Below are 24408 nucleotides of genomic sequence, written 5' to 3'. Positions count from 1 at the left end.
GTACCTGGGAATTGTGGTACAGTCTATTGTATGTAACATTAAACCGGGACATCAATCGACTGAATGTATGTTTGGCGTCAGTTATACCCCGGCGATGGGAATAAAGTAAGAGTAGCCAAAGCCAGGATAGCCTGAGGCCTAACCAACCTATGTAGTGCATAAGAAAGCAATGAAACTGAGCTATAAAATGGACATAGCAAAACATAAAACTTTAGTAAAATACATTAACAAAGACATCAGAAAAATAATAACAAAAATAAAAAGAACAAAAAAAAAGAACAAAACATCTGGATGACCTGAGGGAGTCAAGTGCCTCAGGGGACCCAGGGAATCAACCCAGGTCAAGAGGGTCATGGCCGGACGATCACCAGGGGTGGTCGGACTGAAAAGTGGAAGTAACATTAACATCGTATAGTTCTTGTAGAAAAACGGGACCCCATGGGACGGGGAAAAAGAGTCCCAGCTTGAAAAATCAAGGCGAAGGACAAACTGAATGTTACCATAACAACAGGAACTGCTCCCTTCAAATTCACAGGGGAAAGGGAGAAGATGAGGTATTATAAGCAGCAAACAAAACTAAACCATGAGGGAACTGGTGAGAGGGTTCAGGGGGGTTGTTTGGAGGACCGTGGACGCTGGGGTGTGGAGAGGTGCCTCCTGGATTTGCTTCTCATGGGCGTCCAGATTAGGCTTGGAGTGTTGGGTAGTGGGCAAATCTGGGCTTCGGCGGAGTGCATGTCCTCCTCAGGAAGAGGGGGGGAGGCCAAGGCTCTTTAAAAAGGATTCGCTTTCTGGAAGGTCCCGTAGGGTGTGCTGAGCTCTGTTTTTTGACACCATCAGACGAAAGGGGAACCCCCAGAAGTATGGAACCTTGTGATGTTGCAAGTAGGAGGTGATCGGCCGAAAGGTTCCTATGTTTAGCCAGGGTGATGGGAGAAAGATCACTAAAAAGCTGCAATTTCACCCCTTGGTAGATAATTTGAGGTTTGTTGCCCGTGGATTGGATACAATGCCTCCTTGCTTTCGAAGAAGTGGAACCGGACAACAACATCCCTGGGTCTGGCTCCAGCAGGAGGTTTGGGGGCCAGAGAGCGATGTGCTCTATCAAGGCGCCAGTCTATGTCCACGACCATGAGGGCCAGGGTGTAAAGAGGCCCAGGAAGTAAGGACGTAGATCAGTCTCCCACAGTCTCCGGGATACCTCTAAAGCGTAAGTTCTGGCATCTCTCTCTATTTTCCAGGTCCTCCTGTTGCAGCTGTAGTTGGGAGACTGAGAGGCGGAGGTTATGGTTGTCCTCTTCAACGGCATGGACATAGCTAACCATCTCGTCAAATGTATTTTCTAGTGTCTGTACATTCTGCCAGCTGATTAATCTCCTTTCTCAGTTCCACCGCAAGTTTATTTACCTCGGCTGAGACATTAGTTGTGATCTGTTGAAGCAAAAGGTGTAATTTAGCGTCCAACTTGGCATCCAAAATAGCAGGGGTTAGGATCCCCTGCATTGGGGGGGGACCCGGGTCAGGGGCCTGGGGAGCATTAGCTGGGGGGGTGTCAGAGCCCTCAATCCCCAGAGTTGAATCCATAGTGGCGAAGGGATCCGGCGGGGAATGAGAGGGTGCAAGTTGAGATCTCGTGACAAAACGATCCATAATAGGCCCTGTCTGTTCAGGGATTTGTTTGTAATGTTCCTGTTGCTGTCCGATTTTTCCCATGGGGTGCTTTGGAACATTACTGTAAAGATAAGAAACATTACTGTAAAGATAAGAAAAGCTTACCCCCGGATCTGTTAGTAGCTAGTGTTGCTTAGCGGGGGTCGGAGCCACGGTGGTTAAAGGTGATGGTGAACATGTTGATTGCTGGTGGTGGGTGCAGTCGATTCCAGGAGGTTTTATTTCCCCTTCACCCTATGAAGCTGTGATAATGGTGGCTATGAGAAACTGAGTGTAGCAGGGTGTAGCAAGATAGCCACCAGGATCCAATATAGGCCGGAGCCAGGGCCTTGTCTGGAGAGGGCTGCCAGACTGTTGTTGCCTGCTGCAATGAGACGTGTGTTTCAGTCCCTCAAATACTCTCAGGGGAGTCTCAAATAGGTGTCCACCTGGCTATGGTGATAGTAACTGTAAGGTACTGGGTGTAGCAAGATGGTCGCCTAAACCCAGAATAGGCTGGAGCCAGGGCTTTGCCTGAGTAGGGCTGCAGATGATGTTTACTGTGTCTGCTGCAAAAACATGTACAGTCTTTAGCCCCCCTTGGAGAAGCAGGGACAGACAGTGTGAGCACCCACCCGGCGGGGGGAGGGGAGATCTAGAAGGGGGGGGGGGTCCACAAAATGTTCCTTGAGAGACTCACCAGACTAGGTGGGGTCAGGGTAGAATGGTCCCAGATAGTGTCCGCCTGTTGGATCCAGCGTTGAAGTTCCACCTCCTGAGACTGCTGTGCTCCTCCGCCGGAGCGGTGTCCGGCGGGTCCCGTAGGAAAGTGTGGTGTCTCCGGAGGCCTCGTAGGCCGCAAGATGGCGACTGGCAGGGCGGCCTATGAAGAATCTAACGGGTCGGATCCCGCGGTCCACCAGGCTCGGATTCAGGCCAAATTGGCATGTACGTGTAGCAGGGATCCCGACGGACAAGATGAGCTATTTTTTGTTCAGACTGAGCAATCCTCAGCGGAGGATGGCCGCGGATTGCCTACAGGCCAGCGGAGCTCCGATGGCATGCGTCCGTCCCGTGGCTTTAGGAACCACAAAAGCCAGCTATAGCACCGCATTGAGCCCCAACTGTTAACCAACGCAAAAGGAGACCTGAGAGTATGTCAAATACGTCACGAAAATAAGACTCACAATGGAAAGTCCGCTGAGCACAACGGGGAGTCTACTCTCCTGGAACCCTGAGAACGGCTTCAAATGAAAAGTGCACAAAATAAAACAACCTGATGGGTCATTCAACATGAAATGCTGAAACTTAACTCAATACGCCCTGAAAGTGCTGTGGACCGATACAAGCTGGACGAGGCAAAAAAAAAAACAGAAAAGCAAATATGAACTGGATGTTAACCAACAGGACTGGAAACCTAGACCGAAAAGCCTAGAAAACATGCCAAGCAGTGTCATGAGCATTCCTGGTATTTAAAACAAAACCTACTGATCAAGGCTGCTGCATCGGGCCAAATGGAAAACCAATCTACCACGAAACTGGAACTGAAGAGAAAGTGCAATGCTGGTACCTGCTTCCGAGACCCAAGCCTGATACTGACCTGGGCCCAGAGACAGCCCTGGGATCCGCTAAAGCCCCTGAGCCAGTAGAAGCTGCGGAGCAGCAATAGGCTGACTATCCAATCGTTCCATACCGCAACTTGGAAATTAAAGATAGTGTGGAATGACACCCAACTGGTCAGGAACACAACTAGCGAGAGAACCGTGAGCAGACAAAGAAACCTGTGACAAGAATGTAACTTGTGAGAAGGAAATATAACTGAACGAGAAACATGAGTAGCGTGAGCTGATGACTGAGCAGCATAAGAACCGAGGCTGCAAGAAAACACGACCTGCCTAGGAAACGCAGGTTGCATGAGAACGTGAATCGATGAAACCACAAGAGAAAACCTGGGGACACGAGAGAAAACCGTGGGGACACGAGAGAAAACCCTGGGGACACGAGAGCCAGCATCCACGAGAGGAGGAGGCAGAGGAGGGCAGGCTTTATGCAGCCTGACTCCTCCTACAAACACAGGCTGACCTGCGGTCAGCCTTACACTTGTTTTCAGGAGACATGTAGATGTCCCCAACAGATTTACATCCTTTTGTCTGCCATAATTTCTTTTCACTAGGTGGTGCTACATGTTGCAAGTCTTTTAGGATTGTGTAATTTACCTGTGGTATTTCCTTGTTTTATAAGAGTGTTTGTTGAGTTGCTGTGTTTGCAGCTTCATCTGCTTTTCGATTTCCTTGTTATACTGGGCCAGTATGAGTAGTATTTGAGATGTCTAGGGTAGACAGAGCTGACAAAAGGAATTATGTCTCTTAGGGATGCTTTGGCCACAGTCTTTGCATCCACACTTCCTGACGGGAATACCTCCACCAATTTGGTCAAGGCGTCTATGATTACCAAACAATATTTCTTCCTTTCACATTTGTCTAGTTCAATAAAATCCATGCAAATGTGGTGGAATGGATATTTTGGCTTGGGGAACTTCCCTTTTTATGGTTTTATGCCATCTTGGGAATTGTGTTTTGCACATATGATACACTGAGAGCAAAACATTTTTTAGTAATTAGTAAATCCATATGCTGTGCATACTTTTTCTACCAAGACTACCAAGCCCCCTCTTGACACATGAGTCACTCCATGTGTCAACACTACAGCATATCTGAACAGAGATTTTGGTAATACATGTTTGTTTTCAGGAGACATGTAGATGTCATCAACAGATTTACATCCTTTTGTCTGACATAATTTATTTTCACTAGGTGGTGCTACATGTTGCACGTATTTGAGGATCATGTAATCTACCTGTGGTATTTCCTTGTTTTATAAGAGTGTTTGATGAGTTGCTGTTTTTACAGCTTCATCTGCTTTTCGATTTCCTTGCGATACTGGGCCAGTATGTGTGGTATTTGAGATGGGTTTTCCACTAGAGGTCACCATTTCCCTATTCTTCCATTGTTGTGCAAATACATGGACTGTTGAAAAGCACATTGGCTATCTGTATAGATGGTACAGATTTGCCAGCTGAGAGCTCACAGACCCTGGTTAATGCCACAAGTTCTGCAACCTGTGCTGAAAAATGTTTGGGCAATGGTTTGGCTTTGATAACTCTAGCATTTGTCACTATAGCACAGTGATGGCGAACCTTGGCACCCCAGATGTTTTGGAACTACATTTCCCATGATGCTCAGGCACTCTGCAGTGTAGTTGAGCATCATGGGAAATGTAGTTCCAAAACATCTGGGGTGCCAAGATTCGCCATCACTGCTATAGCATAACCTGTTTGAAAACCATAAGCTCTATTATTTCAACCAAACAATTTATTTCCATACATCTTGTCTGGAAAAAAAATGTCACAACAACATATCCTAACATGGGTGTTCTTCTTTAAGGCAATAACAGGACACAAAAATGGCATCTTCCCTTTTATTTCTTTAAATTAAGATTAAAGGATGCTGCCTTACTTAACAAAAGTTTCCTGTATTCCTGTAACTCTCCAGGAGCTATTCAACCATATTTGTCTAATCTATTCTCAGAGGCAGGGATTTAATAGACACACTTGAATCTGTTAATATTAGTCTATTCTTAGATGGGGAACGGTAGCTGGCTCATTACAGGGTCTACACTGGGGTTCAGGATGTGTCATTTTATCAAGAAACATAGAACCTTGAGGTGTGGCACTAATTGTTCTATGATACCCCAGAGCACTGACATTACGGATGATGCTCTACCAAATTAGGATTAAAATTATTATCCTGAACAGCTTCTGGCATTTTCAAATATTTGTTTTCTACTTCCTGAATCTTCAACGTCTTTAAAATACTGTACAATTTTTATTTACTCTTTTGACTCTTTTAAATCAGTAAAAACATAAATATTCTCAACCTTGGTTCAAAATCCACAGCGATAGAATGAAACTTCTGTTTATAACTAAATATACTATTCATCTGTAATATTGAAAACTTCTCTTTTACCTTTACCTGTAAGTTCTCCACAAACTCCATATTTCTGGATATCTTGACACTTCTGTACCCGTGCTTAAGACATGCACCCACACAGAATCCACACTCACTTCACTGCTATGTTCATACAAATAGAATTTACACCAAACTCTGCCGCCTGTAAGTTGCACCTGATATTCCCTAATTTACATATTTATCTGCTTTATACATTGGCTAGCAAGGTGTTGGCTGCTTTGCCTCTCTGCCCTTTCTTCTCTTTGCAGTTCCTTATCTGTGTTACTGATGATCGGCAAGCAGGCTATAGCTTCAGGAAGGAGGGGGAATATATATAATTTATATCTCAGTATAGAAAAAAAATATTTCTTATCTCCTTCTAAAGGTGTCGCTGGAACACAACAGCAACACACAGGCACATCCTGTACATATGTTATTACCCATCACACTTAAGTCCCTTTTTCACTCTAGAATAGAACACCGGTAATTCCAATCTAGGTATTTGACAACAAAAATTATATACAATCAACAAAAAAAAAAGTCAAGCATGTAATAATCGTGGTGACCAAACACAAAAACCAGTTTACACTTACCTTTCAGATACCACGGAGGAATGGATCTAGTGGGTTTGGAACCAGACACTGAACCTCGAGGATTTTTGCAGTCAGCCTCTGTTTACAGCCATCCTAGCCAGAGGTTTTTCATATCAGTGATGTGAGAAACAATACTCACTGAGTTATTGACCGGAATTCCCTTTCCCCAGATCCAGTTGTCAGTTTGGCTCAAAAGACCAAGATGACAGCAAAACTCTTCACTCGAGATCAGTTAAACTCTGAGTATTATGAAAGCAAGATGATTTATTTCAGATACCGGTACAAATGGGTGATCCTTAGGCCGCGTACACACGCGGGGACTGTTCGCCCAACTTTGTCCGCTGAACAGTGTTTCGGCAAACAGTCCGCTCGTGTGTGGGCTTTCAGCGGACAGTTTCAGCGAACAGTCCGCTGAACAAGGTTTTTCGGAAATTCCGAAAAACTGTCCGCTGAAACCTTGTTTCAGCGAACAGTCCCCTCGTGTGTAGGCTTGTTCGTCAAACTAAGTTCCGCGCATGCTCAGAAAGGATTTACACGCCGAAAGTTATAATGCAGTGTATAGGACGTCGTATTTTTCGTCCCGTCGTACGTGCCGTTCACGTCATCGCGCACGGTTTCAGCAAACTGTTCGTCCGTCGTGTGTGGCCATGTCCGTCCATGCTAATTTTGAGCGGACTGTTTGCCGAAACTGTTTGACGGACAAAGTTGGGCGAACAGTCCCCGCGTGTGTACGCGGCCTTACATGCTTGAGAAGAAAAGCAGAAGTCACACACACACAGGATGTGTGACCTTTTTATAAGATCAACAGACAGAATCTTGTTGGCTAAAAGTTCACTGGTGGCTCATGCCGCATAAGCCCTTGTACACACGGTCGGACATTCCGACGGAAAATGTCTGATCATACCGTGTTGTCGGATAATCCGACCATGTGTGGGCTACATCAGACTGTTTCCGTCGGAATATCCGACCGACAAAGTTTTAGAGCTGGGCTATAACATTTTCCGACAACATGATCCGATCGGACTTTGTCCAATAATTTGTAGAGAATTCCGATCAGACAAAGTGCCACGCATGCTCAGGTCAAATTCCTAGACCAAAGTTATTGGCTACTAGCCTGAACGTAGTCCCGTCGTAAAAAAATAACGTCATCACGTTACAAACGATTGGATTTTCTGACAACTTTGTCCGACCGTGTGTATGCAACACCAGTTTCGGACAAAATCTGTCGGACAAAATCTGACGGATTTTGTTGTTGGAATGTCCGACCATGTGTACAAGGGCAAACAGATTTATTGCCAATCACAGCTTCTTTTTACAATCGATTCCCTTATATAGCAAAGCTTGTGGTTTTCCGGCCTTAGGCAGTTAGTTGAGACAATAGACAAAAAACAAGTTAAAGCAACATGTCCTTAGAAGCCATTTTAAAAACTAGTATCCAATTTAGATGCAATAGTCACACAATAAACACTAAAACTTTTCCAACAGCAAAGCCACACTTTGGGAAATCACTTATAATAGTGACCTCACTCGCAGGGAGGATTAAGCCTACGTGGCATTACTACCTGACAACCAGATTCGCTCAGCTGGTACAATGGCATATACCATGGTTAAGATTTGAAACTGTATCTGTAAATACATTCTGTCTTCCTGGAATACTCTGGTTGAAATATGTTGGTCCCAGTGATTTATCTTCCTTGAATGAAGTGGTATGTCAATCACTACATCTGTGGTTACTATATTGCTATAAATATAAATTGTCTTCTATTGTCCCACTTCCCTTTTTAGCAGAACCCAAACTTCCTGCGGCATATCTTTCCAGATTGAACTTCTGAGCATGGCCTGGTTTCTCTTGAATCGTTGATGGAGTCTCACTTTTACCTACCTTCAACAACGGGTTTTTCCACATTTATAAATATCTGCAGATCAGACACTTCAATAACTCACAACAAGCCCTTAGACTAAATGTATATGACTTTCTTCTTCTAGAGATAAAGGAACTATCTCTACCCTATATAGTTATGTTAAGTCCAGCCTAAGCTCATTTGGATGGGCTTCTCCTATGGGTCACAGTAGTGCAATTAGTTTTGCACTCTCTGCTGACATGGATATCAGTCCAGCACCACGTAATCGTGACAATAGAGTCTGGATCCCCCAGTGGCTTGGACTGACACTTGTCTCAGCCTCTCAGCGAGCAACTGAGTGTCTTAGACAGCCTCTCCCCGCCCCTCCACAGCTCAGCTCTCCAGTGAGCATGGAGGAGGAGAGCAGAAAGCTGCTGATTAACAGTCAGCAGCTCTCTGCTCAAGAAGCTGTGAGAACTGAGCCACCAGCGATGTTCAATCGCTTGATTCTCAGTGTGGAGGTGCCGGAGAACCTAATGCAGCATTGGACTGATGTTGCATCCACCTAAGCAAGTAAAATGGAGGAAAAACAAAACAAACCCACACTTCTCTTTTAATGGTCTGAATCTCCCACGTAAATCCTCCTCGATTGTCCAGTAGAAATCTGAGACCAATCTGGATTTTTCTGCCAAGAAATGGCTAGATATGCTCTCCAATATGCACAGAAGTACTCATTCTATAACTATTAAAGAAACCATTATTAAAGGGGTTGTAATTCTATACACAAAGGTGAAAAACCTTCTGTAGTGCAGCACCCCCCCTGAGCCCCCTCCCCCCTTTTACTTACCCTAACCCGATCTTTTCAGCAACGAGAATGAGCACAGCAGCCCCAGCCACTGTCTCAGGTCATAGTTACATAGTCAGGTTGAAAAAAAGACACAAGTCCATCCATTTCAAACATAAAATCATTGGATAGATTGATAGCAGCAGGAACAATTGACTCCTGCTTCTGTCAATCAAATCCAGTGAAACGGGAGCCGGGGGTGCGGCCGAGTCCTGCTGTCTGTGTCAATGGACAGAGCAGTAGGCCTCAGGAGCTCACCTGCATGAGTGCAGGCTCTCTGTGGGGGCACTAAAGGCAAGGAGGAGCCAGGAGTGCCACTAGGGAACCTGAGAAGCGGAGGATTGGGGCCACTCCGTGCAAAACTGTTGCACACAGGTGGAAAGTATAACATGTTTGTTTCTTTTTTGTTTTTTTCAAATGAACCTTTAGTATCAATTTAACCACTTCTGGACCGCCCACCATCGTTATACGTTGGGAGTTTGAAGAAGAATATCACTGTTATGGCAGCAGCTAGCTGCCATAAACCCGGTATCCTCTTCTTCAGTGGGCGGTCTGCAGATTCGCCACAAGATCACTTTTATCGGTGGTGTGAGAGGGGCTCCCCGCCCGCCGTGCTCCGGAACCCTCCGTCGCTTACCAGAGCCGTCGGTAGCAGTGGAGGTGATCGGAACCCTCTGCCTAGTCTGACATGGAGATGAGTGAGAGGAAGATGGCCCCCACCCATCTCCATATCATTGCAGGGGCGGAAAGCGATGTCAAAATGTCACTTCCACCCATAGCTCTTAAAGGGAAATTTTTTTTTTATTGCATTTTAGTGTATGAGACCTGAGATCTTTTTGACCCCAGATCTCATATTTAAAAGGTCCTGTCATGCTTTTTTTCTATTACATGGGATGTTTACATTCCTTGTAATAGGAATAAAAGTGACACATTTTTTTTTTAAAGAAATAAAAGGTAAAATAAATAAGACATTTAAAAAAAAAAAAAGTACCCTGTCCTGCCGAGCTTGTGTATAGAAGCGAACACATACGTGAGTATAGCCCACATATGAAAACGGTGTTCAAACCACACATGTGAGGTATTGCTGTGATCAGTAGAGCAAAAGCAATAATTCTAGCCCAAGACCTCCTCTATAACTCAAAACATGCAACCTGTAGAATTTTTTTAAACGTCGGCTATGGAGATTTTTAAGGGTAAAAATTTGTCGTCATTCCACGAGTGGGCGCAATTTTGAAGTGTCACATGTTGGGTATCAATTTACTCGGCATAACATTATCTTTCACAATATAAAAAAAATTGGCTAACTTTACTGTTATTTTTTAATTCAAAAAAGTGTATTTTTTTTACAAAAAAAGTGCGCTTGTTAGACCACTGTGCAAATACGGTGTGACAGAAAGTATTGTGTAGCGGTACCCCTGTGAGGGCTGCTGACTCTATATCCCACTGGCTACCTCGACTCCGCAAATCTCCTCTTACCTCTGACACCTTGTGTTCCATTCTGTAATGGGATGTTATCAATGAGAAACTCACACAATGTCACTCAACCACTCAAGTTTACTAAAGTTAACATTAAACACAATGAACAACTTGATTAAACACAAATAATAAATGACAGTCAATAATCAATAAAAACATTCTAGGTATAGATATGAAAACTGTGGATTCAATAATCACCATAGGGAGTGTATGTAGTAGACAGGTGCACAGTGGGACAAATGTTCAATATTCTCCAAATCCTATATTGAACATCTTCCCACTCAATACACACACCAAATTGCAATATAATGTTTATTACATTCAATAATACAATGCAATATTTTAACCTGTACTCAAGGGCTCCCCTTAGATTGTAATTCAGTGTTCAAACTACAAAGTAGAATCGTGATGCTTTGCAAAATATGATAAAAGTTCCTTGACTCTGGATATCTTCAGCTAGCCTGTAGTTTAAACTGCAGTATTTGTAATCCAACAGGGAAAAAGAGAGAAAGCAAAATGTAGAATAAATGGTATGTTGATAACTGTTTAACTGAAGAAATACAGCGCTTGTAACACTTCCTCCTTATGTGTGAGCGTAATACAGTATTGACTTTACAGAACAGGGAATAACAAACACCAGAGTTCAGCTGTATGTGGCCTGTGAATAAGTAGAATCACTTCTGTGGAACTATAAGTCTCACCAGCAGCCTGTAAATAACTCACTCAACAAGCAGTGCACTTTATTGAAATTGGCAGATGCTCGTTTACCACAATAGACTCAGAGTCTGCAAGGTTCCGTTCAGACTCCCCTCCTGATGTCTCAGTCTGATGAAAACATTGTGCAGCCATGTTGTACCGTTCCTTCGGATGGCTGAAATGCAGGAAAACCTCCAGATGCCCTGGTTCTGTAAACTGATCCGCTTGATAGGCTGGCTGGGCTATACTCTGAATCACCTCAGAGGCTGTCAATCCCGCTCCGCACTGTATAGGCCACAGTCTCCTGGTCACACACACACACACACACAGACCTCCCGCTGGCCGGTATTGAAGGACGTCCCAAGAGTCTGAAAGGTGGCTGCACTATTCCTTTTATTACTCCTCCCAGCATGCAGTGCTGCACGCTTTGCATTGTCTGTATTGTAGTTCAGGGCTGATCCAGCTAACAGTCACTTCCTCCTCCAAACTATATCTACAATGCTTTGTAGCGCTGCTTATCAGGAACTTAAAGAAAGTCCTAACAGCATTAAAAGGACACTAGAGGGAGCCAAACTCATTTGCAAGCATAACTGTAATGCCTTATATTAGCAAAACCTTAGCTACAATTGCAACTACAACCATTTTATTCTCTAGGGTGTTAGAAAAAAAATATATAATGTTGGGGGTTCTAAGTAATTTTCTAGCAAAAAAAATGTTTTTAACTTGTAAACAACAAATCTCAGAAAGAGGCTCGGTCATTAAGTGGTTAAGCTACATACAAGATGATATCTTACTCCTACTAGGATTCATTCAATTTTTCCACCAGTTCCATAGACTTGTTTCAGGGGCTGCTCTGATTGGGGCACATTTCTCCACACCTTTTGCAGCTGTAAGGTTTTAAAACCAATCTGTCAGCAGCTGCCACTAAAGCTCACCTTTGCCAGAGATTGGTCCACACCCTTTTAGGCACAATTCAATAGACCAGTGATGGCGAACCTTGGCACTCCAGATGTTTTGGAACTACATTTCCCATGATGCTCAGGCACTCTACAGTGTAGTGGAGCATCATGGGAAATGTAGTTCCAAAACATCTGGGGTGCCAAGGTTCGCCATCACTGCAATAGACAATACCTCTGAACTGGTGCTCTTCCACTGTTTTCTGGACTTAAGTTTTGCAAAGGATGGAGGCACCACCATGGATACCATGGCAATTTTGTGCGCGCAAAGGGGAAACTGGTCCTCTTATTAAGCTGTTTTCATACATTGAGTTTGATGGAGGTATCTTGATCATTGATCTGTCAAGGACACTTTTCCGATCTGTCTGGAAATACTTTGGATTTGCTAACATTTATAATGAAGCTGCAATGTGCATTTTTCCCTTTTTTATTGAGAGTTCTCTGTGAAATTTTCCCTCTGTACATCCCTCTAGGGATTGCTAGTCTTATATATTTTTTTTTACAAACAAAAACGTGTAGAATTATGATATACATTTTCTGTAACCATATAAAACAATATGATCAGAATATGTATGTTCTGATCTTACTTGTATCATAAGCTCTAATAAAAAAAAAAAAAAAAACACATCGTATTACAAAAATACCTTTAAAAAAAAATCAGGGTTTTCAAAACTTTAACACATTACATTCCTTTTTGACACTTTTTGCTACTAGGCACACATGATAAAGAAGCAGGAAACCCTGGGGAATACATGACTTTGTGATTAGTTGGAGAGCAGGTGGTATGCAAGCTGTTTTCTAGAGAGTTGGTCTACAATTATACTTGTTGAATAAATGCAAAATGGATAATATGAGCATAATTTATATTTTGTTTCTGTGAGTATTTACTTTAACATCTAATACTGCTGGAACTTGGTTCACTGTTATGTCCTTTTTGTCTCTTTCAGGCCTGGGATTTGACAGTCCGCACATGTGCTTACACAAATCATACAGTGTTGCCGGAAGCATTAGAGCGCTGGCCAGTCCATCTCTTGCAAAATCTGCTCCCCAGGCACCTGGAGATCATCTATGAAATTAATCAAAGACACCTAAAAGTACAGTCAAAGTGCCTAGATCAAGCATTTATTGCCCTCACCCTCCACCATTTTATGCTAACTATTTATTATACTTCTTATATTGTAGGGTGCTTGTGCTTTAACTTTTCCTTTTGTATTGCTCTTTTTTTCATTAATTTTCATTTAACTAATTTTTACTTCTTTACTGCCATAGTTTACATACATTTGTACACCTTTCATGTGTAGCTCTTTCAGCATGTAGATATAGAATCCTTGTGCTACCACTTAATATAAAAAATAGGAAGCAGCTGCTCACAACTAAACAATGTGTCCCCACATGTCTTTCAGCTTGTCTCTTCCTTGTTCCCTGGAGATATTGACCGCCTGCGCAGAATGTCTCTTGTTGAGGAGGGTTCAGTTAAGCGCATTAATATGGCCCATTTGTGCATTGTTGGCTCGCATGCTGTAAATGGTGTTGCCCAGATCCACTCAGACATTATCAAAGACACAGTGTAAGTAAGAGTTCCTAGAACACCAATAACTTCAATTCTGCATATCTTTAAACTATTTTATTGTATTTGCAGCTTTCATGATTTCTATGAAATGGACCCTCAAAAGTTTCAGAACAAGACTAATGGCATTACTCCCCGTCGCTGGCTGCGGCTGTGTAACCCAGGCCTTGCTGAAGTCATAGCAGAGGTAAACAGTCTGCATTGTATGTACTTATTTGTTTAAGTTTGTATTAGTTTGGTATCTGACAAAATCAACTCTTAGCTCTTGTACACACGGTCGGACATTGTGACAACCAAATACGTTTAATTTTGTCCGACGGATTTTGTCTGAAACTGTTGCATACACACGGTCGGACAAAGTTGTCAGAAAATCCGATCGTTTAGAACCTGATGACGTTATTTCATTACGACGGAACTACGTTCAGGCTAGTAGCCAATAGCTTTGGTCTAGGAATTTGATCTGAGCATGTGTGGCACTTTGTCCGATCGGAATTCTCTACACACAATCGGACAAAGTCCGATCGGATCATGTTGTCGGAAAGTTTTATAGCCCAGCTATAAAACTTTGTCCGTCGGATATTCAGACGGAAACAGTCCGATGGAGCCCACACACAGTCGGATTATCCTACAACACGGTCCGATCGGACATTTTCAGTCGGAATGTCCGACCGTGTGTACAAGGGCTAATGCTGCATACACACAAGTGGAAAGGCTGTCAGAAAGTTTGACGGGCAATTGTCATCATATATTCCGATCGTGTGTATGCCTCATCTGACTTTTTACGTTGCAAATTCTCATGCTCATATTCACTCAGTTCTCACAAACTTATTTCTTCATTATTTCTCCTGATCTCATGAATAATATTCTATTTGTTGAAGTCATGATCTCCATAATAATGTTTACAATTAGTTTTTATAGTCATCTTTTATTTTATTTTTTTATTTCATCATGATCTCCTTTTTTGGATTATTGAACAATTATTTTCAATTCTGATCTCCATATATAATATTTTTATATTGTTACCACAATAACTTTATTAGCTTGTATTTTTTATTAACCTCCAGGAGGTTGGTGTCCCTTGTTAATTTGACATTGTCTTTTAGAAATGTATCTGCCTACTCACAAACTGTCCTATTTGAAGAAAAACACATAGGAAAGTATTTTCTGAAAATAAAATCTCCATTTATTCTGGGTAACAAAATAAAGAGGGAGGCAACGCTGGAGAAACTTTTGGAATTTGTGAAGCCTTTTGGCCCCCAGGGCACACATCAAGTCTGTGGAAAATCAAATTGGTAGCTTGAGGAGTCCATATAATTTGGAGCCCAATCATCTGGTCCAGGGCTCCCAGAGATTAGGACCAGCAGCAGATGACAGACGACGGAGACTCTTTACCACGTGATCAGCCGTGTCCAATCACGGCTGATCACAGTGTAAATGGGAAGAGCCGGTGATCGGCTTTTCCTCACTCGCGTCTGTCAGACGCGAGTAAAGGAGAGACGATCGGCTGCTCCTCTGACAGGGGGGGTCTGTGCTGATCGATTATCAGCACAGTCCCCCCAGGATGCCCACACTGGACCACCAGGGACGCCACCAGACCACCAGGGATGCCCAGCAGAGGTAATCCTCCCTAGACCACCAGGGATGCCAGTCAGGCACAATGGATGCCAATCAGTGCCCATAATGGATGGCAATCAGTGCCCACAATGGGCATCACTGATTGGCATGCATTATTGTTTGGCACTGATTGGCATCCATTAGTACAGTATAACACCTGTGTTGCTAATGAGTGCCCACCTGTGCCGCTAATGAGTGCCCACCTGTGCCGCCTATCAGTGCCCACCCATGCCCATCTGTGCCGCCTACCAATGCCCATCTGTGCCGCCTACCCATGCCCATCTGTGCTGCCTACCCATGCCCATCTGTGCCGCCCATCCATGCCAATACGTGCCAGCTATCAGTGCCAATTTGTGCCACCTATCAGTGTCCATCCGTGTCGCCCATCCGTGTCGCCCATCAGTGCCGCCTATCAGTGCCGCCTATCAGTGTCCATCAATGCCACCTCATCAGTGCCACTTCATTGGTGCCCATCAGTGTAGCCCCATCAGTGCCCATCCGTGAAGGAGAAAACGTACTTATTTACAAAATTCAGTTTTGAAACTGAAACAAAAAAAAAAACATTTTTTTTTTTCAAAATTTTCGGTATTTTTTATTTGTAGCACAAAAAATAAAAACCGCAGAGGTGATCAAATACCACCAAAAGAAAGCTCTATTTGTGGGAAAAAAATGATAAAAATTTCATTTGGGTACAGTGTAGCATGACCGCGCAATTGTCATTCAAAGTGCGACAGCGCTGAAAGCTCAAAATTGGTCTGGGCAGGAAGGTGTTTAAGTGCCCTGTATTGAAGTGGTTAATATTAGGATAACAAATATGTCTAAAAATAATATACCTGGCTCCAGCTGGGCACATCCACTTCTTCCAGGATGGAAGGCCCAGGTTGTTCCTCATGGGGTTGAGGGAAGAGTGGAGGGAAGGCTGCAGGGAAGGGTAAAAAGAGATTCCCTGCCTTAGTCTGATCGTCCAGAAACTGCAGTTTGTTGAAGTACCACAGCCTGGGGACATACACTTGTGCTGCTGCTCCTGATCGGAGTGATTTCTGGATCTTATTATGCTCCTTCTTATACATGTTCCTCAAGATCCCAATTTTCTTTTACAAGAACACGATGGTTGCATTGGGGTCCGGAGTCTTCACAAATTCCAGAAGTTTCTCCAGCATTGACCTTCTAGCTTGTTTATTATAATATAAGCTGTGTTTCACCTCCCACAAATTCCTCATCTCCCTGGATTGTCAATGAAACTGGCCATAAATTCTGGGTCCTTAAAGTGATTCATATTTTCTGTAAGACAATGCACAAGACAAAAACACTGTCAGCCTAAACTCTCATAATCTTATCCCAATATAGGCCTCAATCTTGAAGCTGTATAGGCCACTGATGTACCAAAGTTAAGATTTTACCTTTGTTAGAATATTCATCCTCCTTCCTCAGCACACCGATCGTACGTACAACAGGCAACGCTACTTTATATACACTGCACATGTGTCACCCGCGTCGCCTGCCCCTGACATTATTTCTAGTGTATTCCCCGCCCCTTCACTTTGGCGCGTCGTAGGAGCGACATGGCAGAGACACAGCAGGTGTGTGTTTTGGAGTAACAAGGAGGAGGAAAGCCCGGAAGCCGAAACATCCCAATCCCGTAGGCGAGGATTTAAGGCTACAAATATGTCCTTTCTTGAGATGGTAGAGATGGTGGACATCTTGAGGATGACGGACTATGATGGGAAGAATGGACCGTACCTAAACCCAAATGTGAGAAAGGCCAAAATTATGACGACATTTTGGGGTAAGACGAACAAAGGAGAGAATAAGGAAACGCTGTTCACACCTGAAACTAAGGGAGCTGGATCAGTATAGAAGGATCGTAAGGAACGTAAAAAGTCAGATGAGGCATACACGCATGTTCCGATTCTTTATTACTTGCATGCTGCACCATGTGATTTTCTTCACTGTAGGACATTTTAAAATGGCAAGTTTCGGGTTAGTGGGCACAGTAATCGGTCATAAGAAACATCGTTCCCTCATTTAATACGATGTTTTAACTTTTTTTGCAATTAGTAAAAGCCAAGTTTTGAAGATGCACACAGTGTGTCAACATGTGCTATCTGCCTTCAGGGTATTTCAATGTAAGCCCTTTTGTGGGTGAAACCCCTTCCTCCCAAATGATATAGGTGACAGGAAGGGGTTGCACCCCCAAAACACGTACATTGATCCCCCATGATGGCAGATAGCACATGTTGACATTAGGCATGGGATCAGGAGGGAAAAAAACCCATTTTGACTCCCAAATTTTGTGCATCTTCAAAATTTGGCTTTTACAGGGGTGATATCAGCCAATCTGATGATGGCAATATCCAGACATTTAGGACATATTATAATGTCTGATATTACCTTTTATGATTTTCTACGTTGAACTTTAAGTTCCAGAGTTTTGTATGTTATATGTTATTAAATATGCCTATTTTGAACAAAAAACTAAAAACATTTAAAAAATAGAAAAATAAAAAAAATGTACCTAAAATTTGGAAAACGCACATGTGTGAATGTGCACAGAGTAAAACCTTTGCTCATTAACAATGTGTGGCTTCTTATTTCAATGGTCAATACCATTTTTTTTAAGTAATTTTGTGTTTACAGTGACAATGGGGCTTATTTACTAAAGGAACATCCACTTGGCAAGTGCACTAGGAGAACCAAGGAGACAGCCAAAAACAAACACAAGCAATAAAGAAAAAATCTAGATTTTATCAGATAATTTTTTTTAATTAAAAACTATTTTAGACATTGTCTGGCATTGCAGTGGCCCCCCTACCCATAAAATAATTTACATATTTCTGACGAACTTCAGGGGCACTTTGGGGGGCCAAGCCAGTATGGCCACTATCCAGGCCCGTCAGGGGATTAATAGGAAGTCCAGCCTGAGGCAATATAATTTTGGGCATTTTTCCTTAAAAAAATTTGCAATATGCAGCAGGAAAGGACAATATGGTTGATTTTATAGTCCGCCATATGGATTGCTGTCAGAAACAGGCGGAACCAGCTGGCCATTATCCTGAAGGTATTCTCAACAACTCTTCTCACTCTGGTCAGCCGATATTTACAAACCCTCCTCTCTGGGGTGAGGGTCCTTTGGGGGAATGCCCTCATCAGTTGCTCACCCAGACCAAATGCTTCATCAGTAAGAAAGACGAAGGGGAGTCCTTTCTACATTGTCCGCATCAGGTGGCAATGTCAGGCACCAGTCTGGAGACATTTGTAAAACTCTGAGCAAAGACTCCTCCATCTGACATCTGGCCATTCTTCCCCATGTCCACATAGAGGAACTCATATTGTGCCGACACCACCGCCATTAACACTATACTATTAAATCCCTTATAGTTATAATAGTAAAACCCCAAATGGGGTGGTGGTACAATGTGGATGTGCTTCCCATCTATAGCCTCTCCGCAGTTGGGAAAGTCCCAATGGTCGGCAAAATGGGAGGCCACATGCTGCCATTCCTGTGGCGTTGAAGGGAACTGTGGTGTCAAAACAGAAAATAATAAGTACTTTTGCACGTAACATTGCAAGCAGATTAATCAAAAAACATTCTTGGCCGATATCAATATAACTTTTTTAAAGGAGTATTTCCAGACAAAAATCTAAGGTCCACTTATCATATTCCTCCCCACCTCTGATGGCCCATTCTAAAAATTTTAGGGGGGGGGGGGGGTTTAAGGTGACTTTGGGAGCCAAAAAAAAAAGCCTCTGGCACTCTGCCTGAATTTAAGGACACGCATAACATTTGTACACATTTTAGGGGGTGTTTTGGGTAAAGCCCTACAATGGAGCTGACAAAATACATTGTTAAAGGTCTAGGCTATAGGTGTATATGGGCCCAGGTTAGCATGCTGGGGAGATTAGTGAAGGCATATATAAATGTAGGCCTAAAAAGGAGCATTTAAAAAGCTTGCAGCATGCATAAAGGGGACATTCACAGCATATTCCAATCATGGTAATTAGGGAACAATGAAATAAATACAATACATTAGCAAACATTAAATACATATATGTGATGTTAAAGGATAAAACTTACCTTAATATAGTCTTTCTGCAGGACCCGAATGATGGCAAAACAGGTCTCTGGAATAATGATTCCCAGAGCCTGGAGGGAGATGCCTGTAGAGAACTTGAGGTCCTGTAAACCTCTTCCAGTCGCCAAGTACCACAAGGTAGTGACTAGCCTCTGCTCCGGAGTGATGACTTGCTGCATGCAGGTGTCCTGCTTCATAATACAAGGGGTGAGCCAACAGACGGTGAACAATGGGGGCCGTCATCCAGAGAAAGTTCCTGAAATCATCAGGATTATTCTCCTGGATCTCACGAAGCAGAGGCATGTGTGAGAATTGGTCACACTAGAGTAACCAATTCTTGGTCCATGAACTCCTCCTCGCCTGTTCATGGACTGGGCTTGGGTCAAAGTTGAAAACCCCAACACTAAGCCCCCACACAGCACGTACTGTACAACGAGTATGTACCCGCAACATGGTTTCAAAACGGTCAGCTGGTCAGAACGAACTTAACAGAACACACTGAAGAACAGCAAGGCCTGTGAAGAACGAGCTGAAAATCAGCAAAGAGCAGACAAGAACGCACTGAAAAACAGATACGAACTGACTGCATGCACTGAAGAACAGATACAAACCTACAAGCACAAACTGAACAGCAGTCTTTCTGCAGGACCCGAATGATGGCAAAACAGGTCTCTGTGCTCCTTTTTAAGCAGGAGTCTGAAAAGCGTGAATCATCTCTAAGCAAACGTCTACTAACACAAGATTAGCAGAAGGAGCCCAAAGGGTGGCGCGGTGGCTATTGAACTTCCTTTTTCTAGTCCCAATCGTACATGCTGTACGTCACCGCGTTCTTAACAGTCGGACTTTGGTGTGATTATGTGTATGCAAGACAATTTCAGCGAAATTCCATCGAAACTCCTTTGGAAAAACCTTCAGAGTTTTTTCCGACGGGAAAACCGGTCGTGTGTACAGGGCATTAGAAGAATTAGTTATACATGGAAGAAAATGTGCAATCTAACTGTATTTCATACAGGGGTAAGAACTCTCTCATTGCCCCATATGACAACGCTGGGGCTGGATCAGGCATTGGATGCTTCATTATGGGATAAAGGGGAGATAGTCACATGCTTCTCTATACTTGAAGGTACTAGTTTCTCCAGATCGCAAGGGAGAAAGTGTATATACAGTGTAGGAATGAAATGGGAGGTAAGCAGTAAACCTGTTTCTTTGTGCTGCATTAGACTATTATGTAATCATTCTAGTCCTTACAGCCTAGCACAGAAAGGGGCGGGCGCATGCATGACATGAAGTGGATTGGTTGCATTTGACAAGAGCTCTGGCACACATGGCTCTTTGCCACTGATCTAGAGTCATAAAAATTAGCCTGGAAAATAATCATCCCGATTCACAAGTAGATGTACATGCTGAACACAGGGAGAATAAGACATGGAGGCAGCAAGAAATCCCTCACACACTATCTTCTAAGATCTCAGGAGTGGAGCAGCATGGAGAAAAAAGGCGCTCGCTCCCAGCCCACCACATCTTCCTCCTCCTCTCCCACTATAGAACTACAGCAGCAGGACACATCCTCATCAAAAAGCAGTGAGTACATTCCTCTATCAAAAATGGATCTGGACATCAGTTTAGGTACACTTTATACTAAACTGCTCATTAAATTCCAATCAGAAATTCAAAAATCCACATGTACCCTATCTCAGGAGAGGAAAGGAAGTTCAATAGCCAGTAGCCAATATTAGCCCTTGAGTAGTTTTTGGTCATCAGAATAGCATACAGACGAATGGTTTTCCCGAAGATTTAAAAGATTTTCTACTTCTAGATCCGTCAGAATTTTTGAAAAAAAAGTCAGATGAAGCCCACACATAATCGGAATATCTGATGAAATGATTCCGTCTGATCTTTTCTGTCAAAGTCCGGTCGTGTGCGTGCGGCATTAGAAAACAAGCATGGTGAACTAGCCATCGCATTCAATGATCTTTCTTGGGAGCTTGAAACCCTTTCTTCTGCTTTTACACAACTGCAAGCACACATGGAAGATTTGGACAATAGAAATAGAAGGAATAATCTTAGAATAAGAGGTGCCCCAGAATCTATCACAGATTTAATCGCATACTCCTCAAAATTGTTCCAGTCTCTATTGCCAGAACAAGATCCACGTTCCTTTGTATGCGATCATATTCATCGTGCACTAAGGGCTAAACCCCCTCCAGATAAACCGCCCAGAGATATCATATTATGCATGAAAGACTTTTTAGTCAAAGAAGAAATAATGCGGGCTGCACATGGCATCAGAAACATCACATTAGACAGAACGCAGATATCTCCCAAGCAACTCTTGGGTGCTTTCCACAGCAAGAATTTGGTACAGATGGGAACTCCCATCCAAATTAATTAATTCCTCCCAATAGCACAACTTACATTGCCACTACTATCCCAGAAGGTCACGAAATCCTGACTAAATTAGGCCTTCTAGACCACAGCAATCTCCCACGTACTCCATCTACACCGTGTCCAGCTCCTATCTGGAGCACCCCTGCTTCAAGAGGCGACAGATGCAGACCCAGACTTGATCCTGGTCCATGGAATTGCAGAAAATACTTTTATTTAATTTTTTTCATTCTTTGTGATGAATAACAAGAAGAATTTTTTTTTTTTTTTTTAATCTCCATTTTATCTCCATTTTTTTGGATGGAGAGATAAGAAAAAAAAAAAAAGAAAAAACTATTATTAAATATATTAAATATATTTTTTGTCTTTACGTTATTATTTTTTGTTTTAACTTATATATTTTTTTCTTTTTCTTGATTTTGCTACTTTTATTCTAGTTTACAGTTTTACGTCCACTCGCCAGGACTCACCTAAGTGACCTCAGATCTATATAACTGTTGGCATATCACCTGACTACAATAAACTGAGTTTTTAGCCCTATGTACTAATATATATATATATATATATATATATATATATATATATATATATATATATATATATATATATATATGTATATGTATAGTTATTTTTTTGCAGCTTGATGGCCTAAACTAACCCAGAAGATGAAGATACACTGACATCTACCACTCCATAATGGTACTGCAAACCAGAACACTTCTATTTTTTTTTTCCACATTACATTAACAGACTCAGAACAGTATTTTTTATAACCGTCTATAATCCAACACTGCCATCTTCTGAACTATAAAGGTTAATTGAAAAGACTTAATTGAAAAGATTTAAAAGTTATATTTACTTCCAGCATTTTCTAATGGTTCCTTTTCATAAACTATATACATAGTAACTCCATACACAACAGTGGACATATCTTCATTTTTTTTTTAATTCTCTAAACTTAACCAATGCATATAATAATTCAGGGGTTTTTGGTTACTTCATTCATATAATCCGAATGTTGGCAGGGATAGGACCTTGGTGGGGCCTATCACGTTCATCCTCTATATTTATTTGACTCTTGATAACAACATATGTTATACAAACTGTGTCAGATAGCAAATATTTAAATCAATCAAAACTGATTTCAACATGGGTGGAGGTGGTTGACCCGCTAAATGTCGAGTCCCGCATCTGGTTTTACTAGTTTTTCAAAGTTACAATAACAGAATAATTTACAGATTCTTTAAAGTTATAAGTATTGTTTAAAAGTTGCACAGATATTCATACTAACGATAATAGTTGTGGCTATCCACCCTATGCTGAAATTATTTACCCTCACTCAGTCGTTACATACTCTCACACCAGAGAGTCTTATTCAGTTCATATTCATTTTTTGGTATTTATATTTTGTTCATAAACCCTGTTCCTAGTTCTGTAAAGCCCCATACACACTATCAGTTTTTCTGCTGAGTTTTTCCTTCAGACTTACAAAAACCTTATAATATGAGGTCAAACCTTAGGAGTTTCAATGTGTATGCAATCAGGCAGGCCCCTTGCACTACATTGTTTTGGTAAACCTGATGGAAAAACTCAGCAGAAAAACTGATAGTGTGTATGGGGCTTAAGACTGAGTTTCAGACCATTAGGTCTCACTAGTTTTCACCGTCGGTTGGAAAAATATATTTTTTCCAAACCCATACAGTTTTTCTATCATAGATATATGTTACATTTAATTAAAATTAAGCCAATTGTAGTTTTTATAAATAAGAACATTTATTTTGGTACAATCCTTTTGCTATGCCACAAGTTGCACAAAATATTAACTAATATGAGTCTTATTATATCCTTGTATGCCTGGCTGGCCTCTTCTATACTTAGGTGTGTAAATGTCCAATTATTCTTTTAAAATGTTTTTATTGAGATTTTTAGCAGAGTTAGTTACAACAAGGGTTACAAAACAAAAAAAAAATAATATATAGTAATAAAAGTAACATAACACAGTATAATGTAGTGACAGGGTTTTCTCAGCATAATATAGCATAGGAACAAATAATCCACAATAAAGAATAAAGTAGTATTCCTAAGTATCTAATATTCATAGTCATAAAGGGACTCGAACAAGAGTAAGTCTCTTAGAATTTGTATAATAAAGTCCGTAATATAATTATTGTAAGATTTATAAATAGCGATATGGATAATGGCCACATCTGGACCCCAAGACACCCCTCACAGGGATCTATCTGTGTCTTGGAGTACCTAGGCCAACATCCTAAAGGAAATTCAAACACAATAGTTATCTTTTATGAAGGAAAATAAAGATCTATTCTTACTCCGCAGCTCAATTCAGATAAACAAATATGTGATATATTTGTCCCTTTGCTATGAAATTATTTTTAAAGCCATCCAAAAAAAAAATATTAAAACGCACAGGAGTTCTTTCTTCTATATGATTAAAGAATCAGCATTATCTAAATTGTGGAAGTATAATTTTTGTACCATGTACTCCAAGGTTCCCATAGTTGTTGTTCCTTAATATATAGGGATTTGTCATTAGGAAATAACAATTAATGTCCAATTATTCTATCTGCACACAATCTATCAATCATTTTAGCTTCCTGATAAATCCCGAAAATTGATACTAACACTATGACTATCACTATATTGTCACACGATATCCAAAGAGTAAATTCCCCATACAAAAGGAAG

At 41.8% G+C, this 24408-nt stretch overlaps 1 protein-coding gene across 1 annotated transcript in view; it reads left to right on the top strand.

Annotated features, from left to right (window-relative positions):
- Nucleotides 1-24408, top strand: part of PYGM (glycogen phosphorylase, muscle associated) — a 717259-nt gene that overhangs the window by 476008 nt on the left and 216843 nt on the right. Inside the window, 3 exon segments of the mRNA XM_077457746.1 lie at nt 13011-13157; nt 13467-13630; nt 13703-13817. Coding sequence (XP_077313872.1) covers nt 13011-13157; nt 13467-13630; nt 13703-13817 — 426 coding nt within the window.

This window comes from Lithobates pipiens, unplaced genomic scaffold, assembly GCF_037356315.1.
Source record: "Lithobates pipiens isolate NorthernLeopardFrog02 unplaced genomic scaffold, aLitPip1_a1.2 Scaffold_10, whole genome shotgun sequence".
NCBI lineage: Eukaryota > Metazoa > Chordata > Amphibia > Anura > Ranidae > Lithobates > Lithobates pipiens.
This window is presented reverse-complemented; position numbering and strand designations above follow the sequence as displayed.